Here is an 18,266-nt window from a genome sequence, read left to right as displayed (position 1 = left end):
TTTGTATTCTTTTTAAGAAAATATTTAGCGCAACGTACGTAAAGAAATCTGTTTAGAATTTTCTAGACTTCGTACACAAAAGCTTTTCAAGAACGATTATAGACCACCACAGGGATCCCAACCTTATTCTACTGACGGAAGTAAAAAAAAACGACCGTCTCAGACAGACATAACCAAATCGTCGTTGGGGTAACATAGGCGAAGCTCTAAATTCTAGATTAAGCCTTTTCGCATTCATATAAATTTCCTCAAAATTTTCTCTTTTTCAGATGCATTTTGCAGCATATTTTGATCAATTTTCATAAGCAAAATACGTTCGCGGTATCCCTCTATTGAACCACACAAAACCGCAATGTATTATGGAATTTTACCACCCAAAATGTGAATGTGAAAATAGGTCACTTGCTCTATACATCAATAATTACAATCTATCCATGCTCTCTGTTTGAAGAATTTTATTTCATTGATCATAAATAATATATCTAAATATTATTTAAACGATCAAACATTCAAATCGCAAGGAACTGTGAAAGGGCGACAATTTATTTGAAATCGCAGAAGAACGTTTCATTTTGGGACAGTTTTTTGATTGGTTACCTGCCAATTCAACAAAAAAGAAAAGAAAGACGAAAGACGCCTGTGGAGGAGGCTAATAATGAGGGTAGGAGGTTGAAGTCAATGGTTAGAATCCAGCTGCCCAGCCTCCTTTTCTAGGATCTGCCTCTCCATACAACATGCCATCTTTTTCTTTAACAACAGCCTGGACCACAGCAAACCCATCAAGCACTCTGACCTCGTGACCTAGCCTTCTGAGACCATCGATAATGGCCTGGGGCATAGGGTACATCTTGTCTGTTTTGATATACATTGGCATGAGTTGATGGTGGAGTCGAGGGTCTCTGACCGACTGGCGTTAGCGTCCGGTTAAACCACAGGTAGTTCATAACAGTCTAAAAAATAAAGGGTTGGAGTTAGTCAATAGAGTGAAGTCATTAAACCCGTGCAATACATATTAGAATAATAGATATTAGTAGACCCTAATAATTCTATTGATCTCTTTTGTATATTTGGATATTAATAAGAAATTAAACGAGGCTAACCCTTTGTATATGAGTCTGTAATCAAGGAACATGGCGGTAATTCGGAGTCGAAACTCCAATACGCGGTCTATTCAGGACAAGTGAGCAGGGACGGTTTTGGAGCAGTCTTCTACTGCTGTAGACCCCTCAAATATTCTCTCTAAATATTTCTTGCAAAGTAATACTGTAGCATCAAATCTATTTATTAAGTAATTCACAGTCGTCATCTTGGGAGGGAGTGGCCTTACCCCTAATCCCTACTTTCTACCCTTTTCATGGGGCCTATTTTATAAGAATCTGACTTCATTCATGCTAAAAAGGACGCAGGGATTGAAGGGACATACGACATTGGTATTTCTCTTACATACCAAAGGAGTTGCAGTTGTAATCTTAGTTCCTCCAGACGCCCCAGCAACCATCCGTACATCACCCTTGTTATCAACAAAAATAGACGGCGAGCATGAGGACAGCGGTCGCTTTCTCGGTTTAATGAAATTGGCGGGAGATGGCTCGACGCCAAACGCGTTGATTTTCCCTGGAGTAGCAAAGTCATCCATTTGGTTGTTCATGATGATTCCTGTACTGGTGCTGCGAAACTTGCTCCCGAAGCTGAATAAGTAAATGTCACAGACAAATATTACTCATTTTCTCAATATAAGTTAATGTAAATTACCAGAGGCTTTGCACCTGATGGTTGTCATAACAGAAAGCACAACGATAGCGTTTTTTTCCACTGGGAAACTGAATTTTTTCTGAATTCTGATCTAAATCAGATAATTGTACCTGTCGTGATGGTGCAGACTCTCTATTACCCTTTTGGCCACTTCGGCGCGGAGTTTCAGAATGCGTTGCATCATGGGGTTGTGTCAGGAGACACTTTATTACTTATATGAATCTTTTTTTTTTTTTTGCTTGCTGATTAGTAAAAAGCGAAAGGAATGTGATAGGAAACTTAAATTAACCGCTTGTCTTAATTTTTCAATGTATTTTGTTTCTTGATGCATTACCCACAGGCTAACCACTCTAATAAATGAAGGAAATACTAAATGGTGTCTTATCTTTGTCTTTTTATTCGCGCGCGCTATCGATTTTTTGTCATCTCACCTAGCCCCCTTGGTAACAATTTTGTTTTTCTACTATACAATATACTAGTATATTGTATAGTAGAAAAACAAAATTGTTACCAAGGGGGGTAGGTGAGATGACAAAAAATCGATAGCGCGCGCGAATAAAAAGACAAAGACAAGACACCATTTAGTATTTCCTTCATTTATTAGAGTGGTTAGCCTGTGCATTACCTCACCTTCCTCATATTGCAACTCCGGAACGGTTAAATAACCTGTCACGAGAATCTTTATCGATCATCGAACATCGAACAAAGGTAAACCATGGCCATTACTCCCTTGGTAATATACTTACTATAATTATTCGCCAAAGGTGAAGTGATTATCGTTGGAATATTTACCGAGCCGCGCGTCTTTGAGCGGCGAAGACTTGAATATCAGAGAAAAAAGGCGAAATTCGGGATAATTCTAGTATTACTTCCAAACTGGAAAACTTTAGAAAACCTCATAATCAACGCTTCAGCGCTCCGGCTCACCGCCGCTCCAGCGGTGATTATGTCTTAGAATCGCCGGTCGCTCGACCAATCACAGCTCGAGAAACTCTATATTCAGTTCAAGTCTAAAAATGTACTAAAAGTTGATAGTACAAGGCACAATTATTGATAATGGTAATGTATTATACTCTCCATTTCTCCCTTGGTAATATACTTAGTAAGGCACTATTATTAGTAATGGTAATCCATTAAGGCGCTATTACACGGAGCAATTTTAATTTCTCTGCAACTTGCCCCCCAACAGCGTTGCGACAAGTTGCTTGGAGCATTGCAGCGTGTAACCTACAGCGCAATTTGAAAAAAATGTTGCGAAACAAGCTGCGAATTGCGTCTCCGTTGCACTGTGTAAAAATACTCTGGCACCTTATGTCGCAACCCTATTTCGAGACAGGTTGCAGAGAAAATTGCTCCGTGTAATCGCGCCTTTACTCTCCATTACCCCCATTGGTAATATACTTACTATAAGTTAATAGTAGTAGTAATAGACACAGCATCTCCATTCGGTGCCATCAGCGACATGTGGGAGGTTCCTCCTCCTTCGGTCGAGTAGTAGTCACCGTAGTACGTGTAGTTCTTGAATGTCTTGTTATCAAAGATTTTATGACGAAGAGACTCGCCAAAACTTGGATCGGTGATGTTTTTCAATGTCTATAATTAACATAGATTGAATACCAATTTTAGAGAGTGCCAATGAGGGTACCCAATTGTCACTTAACTACCAATTTTTTTGGCCAATAGGGTTTTTTTGTTAATTGACAATTAATTGTCAATTAACTAATTGATCAGTTAACTACTAACCTCATCGGCGCTCTCATTTTAGTAAGAGATAACTAGCTAAAAACTAGTGTACTAGTACATTTTAGTACAGTTAAGTATACCTCACTGCAGCTCACGGCTGTAAACTATTTTCCTTCCGTTTCTCACCCCCCAAACCCCTCCCCTGAGGATATTTGACTAGCTACTAATCCTCGCTCGGCCAAATTGAAAAAAGTCAGCGCTTTTGTAAAAATATCTAAATACGGATTGCAAAAATATCAAAACGCAAAGTCAGTTGCCGAACTTTAACGGTTAATTCACATATGTACCTCAGCCAGGTCTACAAAGTCTTCGTCTCCAAGCAAAGCTCGGTAGGCATAAGCAAACTTGAAGGCCTCTGTGATGCGATGGTAAGTCAGGATAGAGCTGTTTGTATCCTTCCGGTCAGCGGATGTCATGTTGTAACCTATGATTGAACAAAATAGTCAGAGGTGTTTACCGGGAGGTATTTACCACTTAATTAGCTGGAATAACCGGAAATCTCGTTAGGAAAACGAATGGTATGTGTCATTACAACCGCAACTGAGTACCGGAAAAGTAGGTCTTCCGACGACCGATTCAGGTTGTCCACTTTTCCCGCTCTTTTCGGTCCTTCCGGTGGACGCGTGTCATGTAAACACGTGGTTTCACTGGGAAAACCTTTAAATGTTAAAACACAACCGAAGTAAAATAGTTTATACAAATGAGAATAAATAAATTAATTTTTTTTTTTGTAGCCTGCGTAGCTCGATGCTACCACAGGTAGCACAGGCTAGGTTTCTGTGGTACCATATTATAAGAAAATCTGCTTTTCAAGAGTCAGCTAAAATTCCTTTACTTTATTTCAAATTTCATTTAGACGATTTTGGTGAGGTTTTCAAAGATCGCCATACTTTTCTTATAATATGACACCACAGAAACCTAGCTTGGGCTATCTGTGCAAATAATTGAAATAATAACAATTGGGCTCCCTGCATGTATTATATATTTACACTCACCTTTAAGAATATTAAGAATCAGTCCCATTACGACACCACTACCAGGGGGAGGCACGGAGTACCAAACATTTGACCCTAGGGTACTCCCCAGAGGTTTTCTAATTTTAGCCTCGTAGTTTTTCATGTCTTGTAAAGTAATTATTCCACCATTGTTCTGTATGTCTCGCACGAGATCCTTCGCCAGATCTCCGCTGTAGAAGGCTTCTGGATTATCTCGTATACGTTCTAGTGTTCTTGCTAGTTTCGGATTCTTGATTGTCTCTCCCAGTTTGCGAAGTTCGCCCTTATCATTTACCAGTAGTTCTCTTCGGGGGAAAAATGAGATATTTCATATTTTAATTTTAATAGAAAATATTTCAAACCACCACCCGGTTAGCTCAGTTGTTAAGAGCCTCGGTGAGACCAACACTCAGGGTCTTAAAATGACTGAGGAGAAGGTGCTGCCTTTGAAAATGGTTAGACCTTCACGTGGCTCGGATGATCACGTTAATGGCGGTCCCGTACCTAATCATCTAGAGACGTTAATAGAGGACCACGAGTTAATCGGTTGAACTACTGTCAAGCATTATCCTTGATAATACTTAAAAAATAAGTTAAAATACGTTTAAAAAAACAAAGTTAATACTTATATTGCTCATTTTCTATATAAATACTCAAATGGGCATTAAAATTTTCAAATTAATTACAAAACACTCAATCCTACCAAAATCCATCTATCAGAAACTTACATTATTATGTTAAAAAGATATAATATAATCGAATATCACACAATCCTATATTAAACTTCTCGACTAATTAAAAGCCTTCAGTACTAAATGAATTGTCTTAATTGCACGCACATATAAACTGGCAATATTGCCCCTTGGTTGCTCTGGCAGCCTATGGTAAATTGCTCTATAACGCTGGCCCTGCAACCATTAAAGATCGCACCCATTGTGTTTTTTAGTGCGAAAAAAAAAATTAAAAAAAAAACGAAGCAAAAAGTATATGATTAGTTTAGAAGGGTTCACCTTAAGCCAGGGTCATTGAGAATGAGAGCCTTGCTTGCCTCCATGGCATGGAATGTGTTTATGTTCAACGGGACGCCGTTTTTAGCAAGATCAATCGATGGCTGGACAAGGTATTTCCATGGAATTCTACCGTACTTTTTCCAGGCTGTATGGAAACCTTTCACTTCCCCTGGTACACCAGAGGCTGATGGACCTAAGATAAAACAAAACAACACCCATCTTCATTATTTGGGAATCAAGGGCGTTGTAGCATAATCCTCTCGCCTCTCACTTGGTCTCGGGTTTGATTCCTGGACTTCTTGGATTCCTTGGCCACCACTGGACTTGTGAATGGAGTTTGTTAGCTCCTCTTTCCCTTGGCGAATGGGTCTTTCTTTGGTACCCCCCCCCCCCCCCCCCTTATATGCAGAGTTAGCCGCCGTCCCTGACTTAGATCAGCCCAGAGGATGTTTCAGGGTTCGATCTGTGAGTTAGCCATGCCCTGACTTAGATTAGCCCAGAGTTTGTTTCAGGTTTTGATCTGCGAGTTAGCCGTGCCCTGACTTAGATCAGTCCAGATGTCGTTTCAGGGTTTGATCTGTGAGTTAGCTATGCCCTGACTTAGATCAGTCCAGATGTCGTTTCAGGGTTTGATCTAGCTGTGAGTTAGCCATGCCCTGACTTCGATCAGCCCAGAGGTTGTTCCAGATTTCGATAAAATTTGAATGTTAAGCTAGAAACTAGAATATTTGACTATATTTGATCCCAATAGTTATCGTTATTTATACGAGTACTGACATGATCATGACTTACCAACTTGAGAATTCAGACTACTATTAACAAACATCGTTACATTAGCAGAACCAGGCGCCTCCTCGCGGAAATCAATGACTTCAGCAAACATATTGCTACGGTTATACACCAACATAAACCCTCCACCTCCAATGCCTGCTGAATGCATATTATTGATACCAATACAAAGCATTACAGCAACAGCAGCATCCACAGCCGAACCATTCTTCTTCATAATGTCTCGTCCGATTTCTGAGCAAGTTCCTGCATCTGCAGCTACTACAGCTTGTTTATAGGGTCCGTTGCTGTGAGGAGGGCTGGTCGGAAGTGGCGCTGGTGTGGTGGTTTGGTTCGTAGGTGTTTTGCCATGGGAGGGTTTCTTCTTTGAAGAGAGAGTAACGCCAAGTACGATAGCGAGAATGATGACAATGACAAGGATAAGGACCACGGCAAAGACAATGTACTTGGTTCTTTTCCTAATGGGAAACAAAATATACAAAAAAAAAAGTTTCCTCTCCGCATAAATATCCAAAGTGTCTGCTAAAACGAACCAGTACTCAAGAGACCTTTTTTGCTTGCGCATCAGTATGATGTCAATGATCCAGAACGATTACAGGGGGGTGGACTGAAAGCTGAAAGCCAGTACTCAAGAGACCTTTTTTGCTTACGCATTAGTATGATGTCAAAGCTAAATTTTTACTTCGATAACACGGGGAGTGGTTGGACAATTCTCCCAAGCCAGGGGCTCATGCATAAAGCGCTTGAACGTGCACACTTTCCCCCCTTAGACTATCAGTGCTCATTATTACGGGTATTTAAAGCTAAAGCTAGAAAGAACAGAGAGAAGTCGAAACAGATGTGGATCTCTAGCTCTGAACTATGCCGTTTCCTCATTCTAGACTATTTCTCATTCACTAAAGTATCATATCCAGCGGATCCAGGGGTTTTAGAAGGGGGAGACTATAACAGTGACTATTTTACCAGGAATGCGATGAGCTGGCTTGCTAAGGATAATACTAAGCAATTTGAGCACAACTTGGACCGTGCGCCCCTACATTAACGGTTGCACCATGAGAATGCACATGAATATGGATACAACTGGAACAAAGAATCTTATTCCATGAGAATGACACTTGGTCTGATGGAAATGGCAAAAAACATTACGCCAAAGGTAAAGCCGAGGTCCATGTATACTGTATTATGAACTTTTGCAATTTCCAATTTCATTTATAGACATTCTTGGAGCTTTAGTTCTTCGTGCCATGCCTTCCCCCCCCCCCCCCCCCCCCCCCGCAAAAACTGTTTTTTAGTGTTTGACCAATGCAAACACATTAGGGAGCCCAGCCCTAAGGATTTTGGCATCGATAAAAAAGAAAGAAATTATACTCAAGGGATTGATAATTTAGTTTTAAATCCAGGCCCATTTATCTACATTAAGTCTGCTCCTTTGTTTATACTAATCCAATGCTGACATGCAAAGTTCAAGTGTATAGATTATAAACTGTTGTTTACCAATATCGTGTACAGAACACATTGATAACATATATTCCGAAAGGAATCCAAATTTTTAGACTTTCAAAATTAAGCTCTGAATTAAAAGGAAAACAATTAACTGTGGACTAGTTATATATGACGTAAAGCCACATAGATTTTATATTTAACAGTTTTTGAAATCGTTCGTTCAATTTGCATAACTCTAGTTTCACAGTTTAATGATCTCGTAATTACTCTACAACACAGTTCAATGATTTCGAACCGTTTTTCTGTTCTCGATAACACGCAAGTTGTGGTACGATCATAATTTGAAATAAAAAGTCAATTAAAGATTATAGAACTCTTAGCATAATTTAGAAAATAAAACAAATCCGTCTGGCAAGTTCTGATCAATTATTTTTTGGTAAATCGCTTTTCCTTGGACAAACAAAATCAAATGCTTAAAAGCTTTGAATAATTCTGTATCTAAGGTTTGCCTGGAGTAAATTAAATATCTGTCTAAATACCCTAAAGTAAAAGCCAAAACAAACAAACCGGAGCTGATTGTCCCAATCGAGCTGTGCAGACACCAAGAGCTTTTAAAAGATGTACTTACAAAATGAACGTGCTTTAATAACATGAACATGTAGCGATTAGGAACTATCTTAAGGCAACTAATTAAACAGTCGAAGGACTTATACCGTCCGGAAATCAACAGAATAATTAGACTTTGCCTGCTAAATTAAGATTTATAGTGCTCGAGTAAGATTAGAGTTTGTATAAGATATCGTGTTTGCGTTACCATGTTCTCTACCGGTGAATTTTATAGCATTTAAAACTCACCTACTCGTCTTTTTCGTGCCCATGAAGGTATGGTCTTCTTCTTCAATCATTTTTACTATCTACAGTTTGGATAACTTTAAGCTGCCGACTGGACCACTGGTTGGTTTAATGCCGTGTAAGGATGTCGAGGTATGTAAATAAGGGTTATTTGGTAACGACGGAGGGATGGGCTGAGACGATTATGTAAATTACCCTGTTTCTAGTTAGAGTTTTCCTAAAAAGTTTGCATAATTAAAAATTAGTAGTTAACTGATGACAAATACCTAGTCTAATTATTAACTGATGGCTAACAGATATTTACTTATTTTTATGCTTTTTACATAATTAATATATGATATTGGTATACAACTAAAGATAAAATACCAAGAAAAAAATGTAAAAATGAGTAAAAAGAAAAAAGAAAAGAAAAGAAAAAATCAATACCAAAGGCTATTCCCACGTGCCAAGGGTCTATGCAAAGCTAACATACTAGAACTAGCTGTTGAATATTGCAAGTAAAGTGCTGCGTACTTGCCCCTGAAATTGCAGTCGCGGGGGGCCAAATGGAAGATCATTCAAAATCGAGTGTCGCTTATCTTGTCAATCTTGGTTTCAACTCCAAGACGTTTGAAACTGCAACTACAAGGTATTTTATGATAGAAATCACTACTTAGCAAACCAGATGGACCCTTGAACAGAGGTCATGAGTATCGAAACCGCATCAATCAGTATGTACAATACAATGAGTCAACAAGTACAGGAAACGATTTGGATTTGTGTGCTCGTGTCGTTGGCCTTTTGTCCGTCTTGTTAGCATGGTTTGGTAATGGGGTGTGGAAAACTGTCGTCAAATTAAAATCGCTGCCAAAATTCTAGTACATGCAGTGCCTAGTACGGCTATAACGTGTTAAACATTGCTAAGATTGAGTTAACTTTTCCTCGTGATTATCTGTCCTGATTGCTGTTGTCAAAACAAAAACTCATTGTGTTGATATATTCATCTGCTAATACTTACCTTGAAACTGGTCCTTCCGCCATCTTTACAAACCAATTGTAAGCTATAAAAAAATTAAACAGAGTTTTAGCTTGAAGAACGTACAAAATAGCGAAATTACTGATGGTACTCCAAAGGTCGCTCTGCTGGAGTCTTGTGGTATCAACTTTTACGAAGTAAAAACACGTTTCCTCTTCGTTAAAGCTTTATTGTCCATTGGTATTTATTTAAAAAAATGATCAAACTATGTACTAGGATTCTTTTCACTTTGATTCTAGCTTGACGTCCGCTTCAGCACAGGTAGCTCAATCCTTCGTTATTTAATCGCAATTATTATTACTATCAAAATGACGTTACTTATTACGGCTATCAGATTCTTCAGTTTCAGTTATTGGGATTTGGACGGTGTGAACTGCAGGCTGCAGCTCAAGGTGCAGGTTGCTGGGCGCAGGTTGCAGGTTGCAGGTTGCAGGTTGTAGGTTGTAGGTTGCAGGTTGAAAATTCAAAAAAATTTAAAATATATAAAAAATAAAACAAAAAATATTCAAAAATATAAAAAATAAAACAAAAAATATAAAAAATAAAACAAAAAATTATATTAAAAAAATGAAAATATCAATTTAAAATAATTTTAAAATAAAGCAAAAAAATATCAAAAATAAATAAATAGAAATATCTATAAAACTAATAGAAAATCAGTTTAATATCCAGTAATTTTTTTATATAATTCTAAAATGTATATTCACTTCCTTATCTAATTTTAAAAGCAGCAGCAAACGTTACGTCAAGTCATTTACTTCAAGTTACAATACACTTAAACGAGACCTTGATGTCTACATAACAGCATTAATTTTCCCTTCGATTTTTATGCATTGTAAATAAATATATTCATAACATTCTTCTTCTTCTTCTCCTCCTCCTCCTCCTCCTCCTCCTCCTCCTTCTTCTTCTTCTTCTTCTTCCTCTACTTCTTCTTCTTCTTCTTCTTCTTCTTCTTCTTCTTCTAACCAATAACAACAACTATATGATATATCGTAATCACTGAAACATTTGATCAAAGCCAATGTTCCTCTGATGACTGACATAAAGCTCAATAATAGTTTGACTAGAAACGCGATCTTTCTGATTAAATAAAACTGTTACAGCTTTTGTAATTTTTCTTTATTTTTCAACTATGGCAATTATATACAGCCAATAACTATGATGGTGTCTAAGGCGACTAAAATTATGGAATAACGGTAACATTTAAATATGACGAAGATGAATATCAATGTTGCTCTGATGAACATAAAGTTGCAATATAGAGTTCTAAGAAACAAACTTTTCTGACTGAATAAAACACTCTATAATATTAGGGGCGAACCATTTGGTATCTGTAAAGAGATGTGCTAACTCCCCGCTCTCTCCTCCCCCGATCAAAACGGTCAAACTATTACAGTCGAAAAGATCAAAATATCGATCACGTCCAGTCCTGAAAAGTTTCACTGTCCTCCACGTTGCGCCCTGAGGTAAAGAAGGGAATTTCACGTTACTCGGAATACCATTGAAGTGACGACCGCTTGAAAACAGACAGCTTGTGTGTGTGTGTGTGTGTTTCTTGGAAGAAAAATGCGAAATCAAATAGTAAAACTTGTAATGTTAAAATATATTAAAAATGCGAGTCATGGAGGATTTTATACCATAACGAATAAAAATTGTGAGTTATGTAGTGCTTAAAAAGGTTTTATTCGTTTTATTGATAATTTTATTTTTCTAAATATTTATATATATTTTATATTTTTTCTTTTATATATTTTTTGAAATTTATATTGCACCCTGCACCCTGCACCCTGCACCCTGCACCCTGCACCCTGCACCCTGCACCCTGCAAAAATCCATTCCCTCCGTTTTTGATCTCATTCGTAAGTTTATTCCTTTCTTTCTGACAGAATAACCATTAATTACAAATATCATCCAAAAATAAGTGAGTACTGGGTAATAAAGTCAGTTTGCAGTAAAGTGACATTCACATTGATGCAATAGGATATTAGTGCTTCTTTATAAAAAAAAATCAATAATTCATAGTGTTCAGAAGCTTCTTTCTTCTTAGTTTTCTTTTCATTTTGGAATGAGATCATCAATGTTCTCTCCCTTTTCCAGTTTTTTCTCCATCTTGATCAGCAAGCCAACCCCATCCACCATTGCTTGCACGAGCTCAACTTCAGAAAACCCAAGCCTATCGGCGTTCGATATGTCATAGATTCCTCCCACAGATGCTGTATCGACTCCACCTGTCCCACGCTTCTGTAGACGGAGTTTTTCCAAGATGGAGTCAAGTTTCTTCTCATCTTTACCCAGCATTGGAATTTTCAGATGAACACCGGCTCGAAGTCCAGTCCCAAGGTTCGAAGGACAAGTCAAGACGAAGCCAAGGTGTTCGTTCCACATGAACTCATAACCAGCGTCTTTGATAAGACCCTCTACCTTGTTGAGACCATTACAGAAGCGTGTGAATACTTCTCGAATGTTTCCACCCTTCTGCATAGAGATAACTCGCGTGTGATCTTCCTCGTTGACCCATACTAGGAAATTCTTATTCTCGTTGTGCCAGATGCCACGCCCGTCGGGCCAGTCACGTGCCATACCTGCGCATGTCAGTAAAGGCGAGACTGGTTTGTCGAACAGGAAATGATCGTTGATAAGCTGTTCTTGTTCTTCGTCGGTCATTTTGTTTAGAGGATAATACTTGCCCTGTCACGGAAAAAGATTGAATATAAAAACCTTTAAAGACAATAGCTGCAAAACACAGGCAAAAACAATATCAATGCGTTCTTTCGATAAAAGGTTAGGGGTATAACCCACGACCTCGACAAGAAGTGACAGTGCATCTTGCGTGCTTCTCACAACAAAGTGTCACGGGGTCTGGCACGAAAGAAGATTGAGTGCGCACTTGCTTAATTTCATAAACTTACTAGCAAATCGAAATGAAAAATAAAATAAAATAAAATAGAATAAAAAATTAAGAGATATTACATACGTACCTTTAATTCCCCATCAAGTTTGCTCAAAGCGTCCGCTGTTATTTTCTCAACGCTTCTTCTCTCGGCCCTTGAACAGTGAGGCGGTAGACAAAATCCTCGGATTGAGCGCCCAGTTCGAACTCTTGATGACAAAACATAGTTTGAATCCAAGTCGTCTCCGCCCTTCAGGTTATCAGGGTTGAGGTCTGTCTTGTGTTTGTCGGTTTTCTTGAAGCCTTTGTGGCGAAGTTCGATGACTGGATCAAGGAAGTCGGCAAACACTTCGTAAGATTCTTCGTCTCCGGCGACGCAACCAACTGTCATGATAAATGGATGACCTATTGGTGAAAACAGAAACGAGAATAAGAATCAACGCACTGGAACAACTTAGTCGGGAACTTGGAACACACATATATTGCCAAATTATTTGCACAATCGCTACTTATTCAACTTCAATTGCACAAAGCTTTTATTTTCAGTTTCTCAAGGCTTGTCCTTTTAGTGAATTACACGCAAAAAATACCAAAGAAATGTTTTTCAACAAACAAATTGAGGTGGGTAAAAAAAGCTGTATCTCATGAAAGTTCATTTAAAAAAAATAAAGCGCATACATTAAGGATGTACTTAATTGATTCTTATTCTAAAATAGAAATTTTAAGACAGAGGGGGAAAAGGCTTACTTCTCTAAATCGAAGAACTTTTAAAGGGGTTTTCTCGTTATCAAGAATCTCCGATTTTAATCCCTCCTCGATATGTGCCATGCCCTGACTTTGATAAAGGAGCCTAGAAGTTGTTACAGGGCATCGATAGAATAAATCATAGCTTAATGATAATTTATCTCATATTCATTCAACTAACCGGGATTATCTACTCCAGTTTGAATCACATCGTCCAGCGTAAACCCATTTTTCGTAGCCTTATCTCTTAGTTTTCTGTAGAGATCCTTCGTCAGGACTTTGGCCATGTAGTTATTATGCTGGGATAAGTCCGGGAAGTCATCATCCGCGCTGAATTTCTTGTAAGCTGCTTTGATTTCAGACATAGTTCCTGCAGTTATGAAAGTGATCTGAAGCGATGGAAATTTGTGAGTAAAGAGAGCGAGTGCTTCACTAGTTCAACGGTTGAAAATCTGACGTAAGTGATTTACGTTTGTGACGTCTTATTTCATTAACTGTAAATTATTATGAATCGGTAATTAATGATCATTAATGAATATGGGATCTTTTGGTCTTAATTGCAACGTCGATGTTCATTGAAAGAGATAACATTTTCTAAATATTTATAGCTAGAAAAGGAAAAAGGAAAATAATAAATCAGCTGCGCGCGCAAGCTGTGCGTGGAAACGCTTAAATGTTTGACGAAAATGCAGCGAGCGAGCAAGACATCGGTAGCATTGAACTCGCGCGCGCAAATAGATTGAGCACAGCTGGTATCTCAAATATTGTCTTTAGCAACAAAGTCCACTGAACCTGAACGCCCTCTTGATTATTTTATTTATTTTATCAAAACAAATTGTCTATTGTAAGGGATTAAACCACATTCTTTTCTAAGTCGATAAAGCACCCTATGCCGAGGCATGATGAACAAACAATGTTTATAAACAGGTTAGAGCAGAAAGCATCATGTACACAGATGCACAATTTGCCAAACTGAAGTGGCAGTTTTCCTTGAAATGAATGAATGAATGAATAAATGAATAAATGAATGAGAAAGAATGAATTAGTGAATGGACTGATGGACGGATGGACGGATGGACGGATGGACGGATGGACGGATGGACGGATGGACGGATGGACGGATGGACGGATGGACGGATGGACGGATGGACGGATGGACGGATGGACGGATGGACGGATGGACGGATGGACGGATGGACGGATGGACGGATGGACGGATGGACGGATGGACGGATGGACGGATGGACGGATGGACGGATGGACGGATGGACGGATGGGATGGACGGATGGACGGATGGACGGATGGACGGACGGACGGATGGATGAATAAACAAATAAAGCGTTGCTAATAATTTTAAGAGGAAAAGTGATACTTCAGTTTTGCAAATTATCTCGATTCTGTTTGACTAACATACATTTTCTCTGAGATCAACTGAATATGGATTGGGTTCGGGTGACACACCTTGTAGGGGACTATAACTAGACCTTTTCTGAGATAACAGTGACACAATAACTAATGAGTTCTATATTTTTTATTACGATGGTAGACAGGTTATAAATATTGCATTTGTGGTGGTGGTTTATTCGAAAGTTTACCCTACTAGCTTTTAAACCACCACAGCACACTAAATTTTTATATTGTCTGTATTTTTCTAGCTTATATTCGGCATAATATTCTACAACTACTAATACTTTTTGTGAATAATAGCATTTATTGTCTCCTATAATATAGATATGTGTGTAAGTAAAAGAACTTGAACGAACTTGATCTTGAACTTTACTTTTTCCAGATCACATCAGATCACCTAAGATGAATATTCTAAAGAAAAAGAACAAAAAGCAAATATTTCAATTTCTATCATTGTCGATGCTGATTTACTACCGAATTATAAAGAAACCCTTATACCCCATTCACACCATGGCTTAAACATGTTTTAAAGTGGTTTAACTAAACAGGTTTGGAAAACTATCTACGAACACTGCACAATTTTTGGTGAAATAATGTGTGTAAACTATCCTTTGTCTTGCTCTCATAATATTTTAGAAAGTTTCATTATATTGTAGGTGTCCAGTTTCTCAATTTTTTCCCTAATGAAAACATAGTTTAACTAAACACGTTTAAGTGTGAATGGGGTATTAGACTATTTGACTTTGGCAAAATATTCTCCCTTCTCCACTCTGATCACTTTTCGAAAACGTTTCTAAACAGTTTGGGCAGGTGGGGGGGGGGGGGGGGGGGGGGTGGTTGGGGGATCACATGCTTTTTTAGACAACCGGACGGGGGGTCATGTAAATATTGACAAGAAGCAAAGGATGGTGGGATCGTCATCGCATATTTACCTATTCGTCACTCTCTTTATCTTTTGCTTGTAATAGGCGACTTGCACTAAAAGGTCACGTGATCAAATGCGCCATTGTGGCTGGCATTCTACAGGATTTTAGCTATGAGAGAAGCCTTTCGTCTTACTGAATATATAATATTACAAACTAAGCCATATGACTGGCACGAGAGAACTTACTTTTATATTTCAAATTCATCAATTTTCTGCTCTTTCCAAGATTTCTCGGATAAGCTTGGCCTTTCGTTTCGCATTTATGGGATGTTCGTAGTTCGTACTGTCTTCTTGGTAGGCGGCGTCGTACTTTGCCAGAAGTTCGGGGTCTTCGAGGGCTAATTTTTGCAGCATTTCTCTTCTTCCAGCTTTAAAAAAAGCGCCCGTCATATCCGTCAGAACCAACATTGATAAGAACTCTACTAGGAGCAGAATTACGATCTTTCTCGCTGCCATATTTCAAATGCAATTCCCAATATTGAATAAAACAAGACGACTATGTCTTGATATTTATTTATAGCGAGTCAGCGGAAAGCTATTTGATCAATCTTTGATTAATTCGGTCGTCATCTTATCTAAAAAACAAAAAAATATCTCGTAAAAACTCAGGTTAGTACAAGAAAACCTGATATTAATTTGGAGGGCCAATTTTCAATCTTGATATTTATTATTATTCAAATACTTTGTTCCGTCGTTTTTATTGGCCGAGATAACTGCAAACAAATAATTGTCTTAAAATAATATTCTACTCATGCGCATTACGTACGCGGCAGAGCCGTTTTGCTGCAAATAATAGTCTGCTCTAAGATGTACTTTTTCACAACTGGCTTTACTGAAATGTTTTATTTTTGCCAAATTCCTATGTTTCAGAACTATGGACACGAAGTATGTTGACGACACTTGAGAAACGTTATCAACAAAGCGTTCGTAATTCAGTCTTAAAAGTAGAAAAACTTTGCGTCCTGTGCTAAAACTAATGCACTGGCCGGGAATCGAACCCGGGTCACCCGCGTGGCAGGCGAGTATTCTACCACTGAACCACCAGTGCTCTCTTGAAAGTTAGTTAGTGTACCAACTGTCACGATCGTGAGACAAGTAATAAGTATAATCTTTGATTTAAAATCCACAATGGAAAATTCTTATTGTTTTGGCTATACACACAAGCGCTATTTCCATTAATTCACCTCTACGGAACGTGCCCGATTTGTGTTTAAGGCTTGGCATTTTTTCAAATAAGAAAATCACTTTGAGATCATATTATTTTCGAAATTGTTATCATATGACTTTTAAAACGATATATAGTATTAAGGAATTTTGTTAAACCTGTTGCGTAGAGGGAGATAAAACCAACCTGTGAAATGGATTTTTTAAAAGTTGTAATAGACGTAAATGGAAAGAATACTAATAGGTAGACTATTCCACAATGTAGTGCCGCTGACTGGAAACGATCACGCGCCCAGAGTGACTAACATCTTTCCTTTAGGCGCTTCTAATAAAATACCGTTATCGGATCTAAGGTTCTTAATGTATGAAGGCGCTAGGCCGTATATAGCTTTAAAAGCTAGCAATAAAACCTTGAAATATATACACGCTTGAACTGGAAGCCAATGTAAATGATATAGCCCAGGCGTAATGTGAGAATACTACCCAATATCCATAGCTAGTCTAGCCGCATCATTCTGTTCGCAACGTTTTCTTCCCAAACTAAAAAAGGTAGCGCCCGTCATATCCATCAGAACCAACATTGATAAGAACGCTACTAGGAGCAGAATTACGATCTTTTTCGCTGCCATATTTTAAACCTGTATGGAAATTTTAAAGAAAAAGAACAATACTTTTCAAATGCAATTCCCAATATTAGATATAATCAAGACAACTATATCTTTGATATTTATAAACCGCCGTAAAACTAATTTTATTCCTCCGACGTTGGTATGATTGATTATTACCTTAAATCAAGAAAAAAACTTGTAAAAATTCAGGTTTTTATTTTTTTATTTTTTGTATTTAAACATATTTTATCGAAACATTAACCCCAAGAGCGTAACGCTCATCGAGGAGGTCTATGTATTCAGGTTATTACTCTTTAGAAAACCTGATATTATATTCTTCGGAGAACTTCAATAATTGTCAAAGTTAATTTGTATTTTAGCGAAAATAGAATTGACTTTTGAATGAGTTTTGAATTTAACCTTGGTGGCTGAGTGAATGGAACAGTTTCGAGTTCCAAACTATACCGCTGTGTTCCTTGATTACAGACTCATTTACTCAGGCTTATACTCATATTAGCGTCTAAATATTCATAAATACCAACGGTAAAGTAAAGAATGCACAACGTCAACAATACATGCAGACAGTTTGAAAATCCATTCACCTTGACTGGAACACGTGAATATTCTACACAAAATCGAGGCTAACCCTGAGCAACAAAGAACTCGAAACTGGAGTATCGTTGACATTTATTGTAAACGGTTTTCCTTGATATTACCGTTGGTGTACGTGGAAAGATTATTGATCTGAATTTGATTCAAGGGCGGATCCAGGGGGATCTTCCTATGATGCTCCAACATTTTTTATCTTTTGATGATTGAAGCTATTAAAATTGTGCAACAAGGAGACATGGGTTTGACAATAAACATTTGCATTTTCGCACGTGCAATATACACGTGATTTCACATTTACCAATGATCTTGCAAG

The 18,266-nt window shown here is 38.0% G+C and overlaps 2 protein-coding genes, 1 long non-coding RNA gene and 1 other non-coding gene across 4 annotated transcripts; all 4 read right to left on the bottom strand.

The window, feature by feature from the left end:
• Positions 1-438: 438 nt before the first annotated feature.
• LOC116305715 (glutathione hydrolase 1 proenzyme) lies at positions 439-8,732 on the bottom strand. Its single transcript, XM_031715680.2, is given in 9 exon segments — positions 439-910; positions 912-950; positions 1,448-1,688; positions 3,158-3,345; positions 3,783-3,919; positions 4,491-4,795; positions 5,501-5,693; positions 6,293-6,747; positions 8,588-8,732. Coding segments are annotated over 9 exon segments (1,836 nt in total). The 5' UTR covers positions 8,638-8,732; the 3' UTR covers positions 439-682.
• A 2,925-nt stretch (positions 8,733-11,657) lies between these two features.
• Positions 11,658-13,601, bottom strand: LOC116305716 (creatine kinase, testis isozyme-like). Its single transcript, XM_031715682.2, has 3 exons — positions 13,418-13,601; positions 12,581-12,897; positions 11,658-12,290 (listed from the first exon to the last, which is right to left on the bottom strand). The coding sequence occupies exons 1-3, from the start codon at positions 13,599-13,601 to the stop codon at positions 11,658-11,660; spliced, it is 1,134 nt and encodes a 377-aa protein (XP_031571542.2).
• Positions 13,602-14,750: 1,149 nt separating this feature from the next.
• Positions 14,751-16,066, bottom strand: LOC148907417 (uncharacterized). Its single transcript, XR_016121178.1, has 2 exons — positions 15,756-16,066; positions 14,751-15,055 (listed from the first exon to the last, which is right to left on the bottom strand). It is a non-coding gene; the product is annotated as an uncharacterized LOC148907417 (long non-coding RNA).
• Positions 16,067-16,546: 480 nt separating this feature from the next.
• On the bottom strand, positions 16,547-16,617 carry Trnag-gcc (transfer RNA glycine (anticodon GCC)). The gene has a single exon. It is a non-coding gene; the product is annotated as a tRNA-Gly (tRNA).
• Positions 16,618-18,266: the final 1,649 nt, after the last annotated feature.

The sequence above is a fragment of the Actinia tenebrosa genome, unplaced genomic scaffold (assembly GCF_029948245.1).
Source record: "Actinia tenebrosa isolate PJP-AT-01 unplaced genomic scaffold, QUT_ActTen_1.0 PGA_scaffold4__44_contigs__length_22323623, whole genome shotgun sequence".
Classification (NCBI taxonomy): Eukaryota; Metazoa; Cnidaria; class Anthozoa; order Actiniaria; family Actiniidae; genus Actinia; species Actinia tenebrosa.
Note: the sequence above shows the minus strand (reverse complement) of the source record. Positions and strands in the feature narration are given on the sequence as shown.